Source organism: Trichechus manatus, unplaced genomic scaffold (genome assembly GCF_000243295.1).
Source record: "Trichechus manatus latirostris isolate Lorelei unplaced genomic scaffold, TriManLat1.0 scaffold00087, whole genome shotgun sequence".
NCBI lineage: Eukaryota > Metazoa > Chordata > Mammalia > Sirenia > Trichechidae > Trichechus > Trichechus manatus.
This window is the reverse complement of record NW_004444023.1, coordinates 4394033-4399293: the sequence shown is the minus strand read 5'-3', so window position 1 is coordinate 4399293 and position 5261 is coordinate 4394033. Positions and strand designations below refer to the sequence as shown.

The 5261-nt window shown below is 49.7% G+C and overlaps 1 protein-coding gene across 1 annotated transcript; it reads left to right on the top strand.

Annotated features, from left to right (window-relative positions):
• Nucleotides 1-2941: 2941 nt before the first annotated feature.
• On the top strand, nucleotides 2942-4527 carry FTL (ferritin light chain). Its single transcript, XM_004381674.2, has 4 exons — nucleotides 2942-3272; nucleotides 3436-3582; nucleotides 3912-4037; nucleotides 4208-4527. The coding sequence occupies exons 1-4, from the start codon at nucleotides 3171-3173 to the stop codon at nucleotides 4358-4360; spliced, it is 528 nt and encodes a 175-aa protein (XP_004381731.1). The 5' UTR covers nucleotides 2942-3170; the 3' UTR covers nucleotides 4361-4527.
• Nucleotides 4528-5261: the final 734 nt, after the last annotated feature.

Here is a 5261-nt window from a genome sequence, read left to right as displayed (position 1 = left end):
AGTCTCCTCCTTGGTCCCCAGACCCCCCTCCTGGTTTCCCTAGAGATCCTGAAGGAGCACATATTGGGGAGGACACCCAACTACCTCCAAAAGATCGCTTTGGGACCAAAGAGAATTCCCACAGTCTTTAGGCTGCCTCTAAAATAAAAAAAACCAATGCTGTCGAGTCGATTCCAGCTCATAGTGACCCTAGAAGACAGAGAAGAACTGCTCCATAGGGCTTCCAAGGCTGTAATCTTTGTGGAAGCTAACTGCCACATCTTTCTCCCGAGGAGTGGGCTGGTGGGTTCCAACTGCAGACCTTTTAGTTAGCCGTTGAGTACTTAACCAGTGAGCCACCAGGCCTCCAAGCCTCCAAAATAGTTCCCAGGAAATGCAGCCTGAGAGACCTACAAGGCTCTAATGCTATTTCATACATACCCCAATCTCAGCTCCCAGAAAAACACTATTGTTGTGTCGTTAGGTGCTGTTGAGTCAGTTCCGACTCATAGTGACCCTACGTACAACAGAACAAAACATTGCCAGGTCCTGGGCCATCCTTAAGCTCATTGTTGCAGCCACTGTGTCAATCCATCTTGTTGAGGGTCCTCCTCTTTTGCACTGATCATCTACTTTACCAAGCATGATGTTCTTCTCCAGGGACTGATCCGCCTGATAACTTGTCCAAAATATGTGAGACTAATCTCACCATGCCTTGAAATAGCCCCAAGGTATCCTGAAGACCCAGACAATTTTTCCAGTGCTCCCAGGGCTCTCTAGCGTTCCTGAGTCCCCCTACCTCTCAAAAAGTCCGTTGCTGTTGTTAGGTGCCATTGAGTCGATTTCAACTCATAGTGAATCTTTGTGGCAGAGTAGAACTGCCCCATAGGATTTTCTTGGCTGTAATCTTTACAAGGAAAGGAGCCCTGGTGGCACAGTGGTTAAAGTGCTCGCCTCCTAAATGAAAGGCTGGCAGTTCGAACCCACTAGTCACCCCATAGGAGAAAGACCTGGCGATCTGCTTCCATAAGGACTGTTGTCGTTGTTAGGTGCTGTCAAGTCATAGCGACCCTATGCACCACAGAACAAAACACTGCCCGGTCCTGTGCCATGCTCACAATCGTTGAGCCCACTGTTGCTTGAGCCCATTGTTGCAGCTACTGTGTCAATCCATCTCGTTGAGGGTCTTCCTCTTCTTTGCTGACCCTCTACTTTACCAAGCGTGATGTCCTTCTCCAGGGACTGATCCCTCCTGACAACACGTCCAAAGTATGTAAAACGTAGTCTCCCCATGCTTTCATCTAAGGAGCGTTCTGGTTGCACTTCTTTCAAGACAGATGTGTTCGTTCTTTTGGCAGTCTGTGGTATATTCAATATTCTTCAACAACACCATAATTCAAAAGCATCAATTCTTCTTTGGTCTTTCTTATTCATCATCCAGCTTTCGCATGCATATGATGCAATTAAAAATATCATGGCTTGAGTTAGGTGCACCTTAGTCTTCAATGTGACATCTTTGCTTCTCAACACTTTGAAGAGATCTTTTGCAGCAGATTTGCCCAATGCAATGTGTCTTTTGATTTCCTGACTGCTGCTTCCATGGGTGTTGATTGTGGATCCAAGTAAAATGAAATCCTTAATAATTTCAATCTTTTCTTTATCATGATGTTGCTTATTGGTCCAGTTGTGAGGATTTTTGTTTTGTTTATGTTGAGGTGTAATCCATACTGAAGGCTGTGGTCTTTGATCTTCACCAGTAACTGCTTCAAGTCCTCTTCACTTTCAGCAAGCAAGGTTATGTCAACTGCATATCACAGGCTGTTAATGAGTCTTCCTCCAATCCCGATGCCCCTTTCTTCTTCATATAGTCCAGCTTCTCAGATTATCTGCTCAGCATACAGATTAAACAGGTACGGTGAAAGGATGCAACCCTGACGCACACCTTTCCTGACTTTAAACCACGTAGTACACCCTTATTCTGTCAGAACAACTGCTTCTTGATCTGTGTATAGGTTCCTCATGAGCACAATTAAGTGTTCTGGAATTATAGCCTTGGAAACCCTATGGGACAGTTCTACCCTGTCCTACAGGGTCCATATGAATTGGAATTGACTTGACAGCAATAGGTTTGGTTTTTTTTTTTCTGTAAAAGTCTTTAGGGGGAGCAGATCACCAGATCTTTCACCTGCCTGCTGGGGTGGGTTCAAATAATAAAAGCTCCTAGATTTCCAAAAACACCCCCATCCCTTGAATCCCAAAGCTCCAGAACCACTGCTTTTCCCAACTTGCAGATTCATCTGAAAGGCCTAGCGACCTCCCCAGCTTCCAAGAAAGGCCTCCAAAGAAACACAGTTTTCCCAGAGCAAACTAAAGCTAGAGAAACCTTACACTTCTGGGTAAACGCCAGGGCAACAGCTCTGCCAACCTATAATCCAGCAAGACCCCCAGGGTTCCAGAAATACTCTTTTGGGGCCTTCCAAACTTCGCAATGACCGGGAGACCCCTATCTTCCACAAGCAAACCCTTCTTCACTTCTCAGGAAGTTCTAGGGTTCTAAAAAGCCCATGCTTTCAGAGAAAAGCCCAGACTACTATTGACTTCCCTGCAACACCTCCAAGATCCCAGTATCATCACCGCCCAGGGCTCCCAATGCCCCCATAAATCTCCCACCTTCCAGAGATGCTTCCAGAATCCCCCGACTTTGTGAACAAACCCCAGGATCCCCGCACCCCGCGACCCCGCCAAGAACCGATTCCCTTCCCTCAATCCCGATTTCGTAACAACCTCGCGCGTCAGGCGCGTGACTCCCTTGCTTTGGGGTGGGGGTGGGGGGCTAAGGCGCCTCTCTGTTCCGCATTGGTCACGCGCGGGCTCAGGTCCCGCCTCCCGCTACCGCGGATTGGCCGATAGATCGCCCTGAACGCCCCGCCTCCGAGGGGGCCTCAAGCTATAAAATACGCCACCAGGCCCCAGCCCTTCAAGCTCGGCAGCTGCTCCTGCGGATCTGTCTCTCGCTTCAACAGTGTTTGGACGGAGCAGACCCAGGGATCCGCTCCTCCCCCACCTCCAGCCTTGCACTACCTTTCAACCTCCTCTCCAGGTGCAACCTCCAGGACTATCTTCTCGGCCATCCGGTTACCGGGACTAGCTAACACCTTTTTTTGTGGTTAGCTCCTAATCTTCGACCAACCATGAGCTCTCAGATCCGTCAGAATTATTCCTCCGAAGCGGAGGGCAACGTCAACCTCCTGGTTAACCTGCATCTGAAGGCCTCCTACACCTACCTCTCTCTGGTAAGGGTCCATGGGACGCCCGCGGCCCACGTTTTCCCTAACTGCGCACCTGTAGCCTTCTGCGCACGCGCGCGCCTTCTTTGTCCGGTTGGATAGTCAGAGGGCGGAGTCCTTCCGCTTGGTCTCGACTGCCGTTAAGCTTTGTTGTCTCTATCTACCGCAGGGCTACTATTTCGACCGCGACGATGTGGCGTTGGAAGGCGTGGAACATTTCTTCCGCGAGCTGGCGAAGGAGAAACGCGAGGGTGCCGAGCGTCTCTTGAAGCTGCAGAACCAGCGTGGCGGCCGCGCAGTGTTCCAGGACGTGCCGGTAAGTAGCGTTTGGGCAGCGGATTACATGTCCCATTAGGCCTTGCGTGCAGGGCGCCTTGACCGTTGCTGTGTAGGCGCCGCACGGGTTCCTGGGAGATTGAGTTCGATCTTTTTATATTTGGCTGGAAGTAGAGGCGCTTTCCCCAAATAGTGGTCGGTTAAGATGCTGGGTGGTCTTCTGGAAGGCAAAGTTGTAGGTAGCTAGAGGTGATAGATCAAACATCCTTGTGGGCTAAGTCCCTTATCCCCAGGGAATTCTGAGAAATGTAGATTTTAGGTCTTTGCCAGATGTGTGAATAGCTCCGAGTCGTTTTTTTTCTTGTACAGAAGCCGCCCGCAAAGGAGTGGAATGGAATCCTGGACGCCATGGAAGCTGCCTTGGCCCTGGAGAAGAGCCTGAACCAGGCCCTTCTGGATTTGCACGCCGTGGCTACTGCCCACACAGACCCTCATGTAAGTACTCCTTTCATCCATTGCAACGCTTTCTCACACTTTTTCTGAGATTAAAGCTTTCAGTCTAAGCTTCTGCTCCTTGACTACTTGGGGAGATTGTTTTTTGAGGACCACATCTGTCTCTCTTTTCCAGGAACTGCGTTTCTAATTTTTCTTTTTTTATTTTTCAGCTCTGTGACTTTCTGGAGAACCATTTCCTCGATGAGGAGGTGAAACTCCTGAAGAAGATGGGCGACCACCTGACCAACGTCCGCAGAGTGGCCAGCCCTCAGGCTGGGTTGGGCGAGTATCTCTTTGAGAGGCTCACCCTCAAGCACGACTAGGAGCCTCCAGAGCCTAGCGACCTGTGAGGACTCCTGCATTCTCCTGTCCTCATCAGGCTTCTGCCTGAACTTCTCCCGCCAGCCTTGAATCAGCATCTGAACCCCACCCTCCACGCCCTCTCCCAAGCCTGGACCAAATGTAAACAATAAAGCTTCTTTTTGCAGCAGCTACTGGTGTTGTGTGTATGGTGTGGAGAATCGGTCGGAATCTATTTTCCCAGGCGTTTTCTCTGGGCTGTACTGACAGTGAGAGAGAACCCACGTCTTCCATTAGCTTATATTGTAGGGCAGGACCTCTTGCGGGGTTGTGTGTGGGGTAGCTTGGGTTTTCCACTTGCCTTAGCTGTTAACTGCTCATCCTTGATGGTGGAGCCCAGACTCCAGGGAGGGGTTTGGTGGCATGCCCAGGCGTTGTTAACAGGGAGTAAAGGTAAGGAAAAACAGGTGTTGCTCAAGGAGGGATTATAGGGTCAGGCTCTGTGCCAAGCTCTTAAACTATGGCTGGGTCAATCCTTGTGGTGTAGGTGGAATAATTATCCCCATTGTATGGGGAAATTGATGGTGCAAACAGTTAACTGCTCAGCTGCTTGCTGAAAGGTTGGTGGTTTGAGCCCACCCAGAGAAGCCCAGGAAGATCAGACCTGGCGATCTGCTTCTGAAAGGTCACAGCCTTGAAAATCATATGTAGTGAAAATCCACATGCACCCGTGGGGTTGCCATGAGTTGCAACCAACTATGTAAATGATGGTAACTAGGAGGCACACGTGGATCTGACCTGCTCCAAAGGCTGCTACACCCCACTCTTCAATTTATAAAGGTATCCTTGTAGGTTCCGGAAACCCTGGTGGTGTAGTAGGTAAGTGCTGCTAACCAAAAGGTCAGCAGTTCAAATCCACCAGGC

What these genes read in the sequence shown, in the direction of transcription:
- FTL (XM_004381674.2), top strand. Translation starts at nt 3,171, where the DNA reads ATGAGCTCTCAGATCCGTCAGAATTATTCCTCCGAAGCGGAGGGCAAC. An exon ending in CCTACACCTACCTCTCTCTG is followed by an intron (nt 3,273 to 3,435) that starts GTAAGGGTCCAT and finishes TATCTACCGCAG; the next exon opens with GGCTACTATTTCGACCGCGA. An exon ending in CAGTGTTCCAGGACGTGCCG is followed by an intron (nt 3,583 to 3,911) that starts GTAAGTAGCGTT and finishes TTTCTTGTACAG; the next exon opens with AAGCCGCCCGCAAAGGAGTG.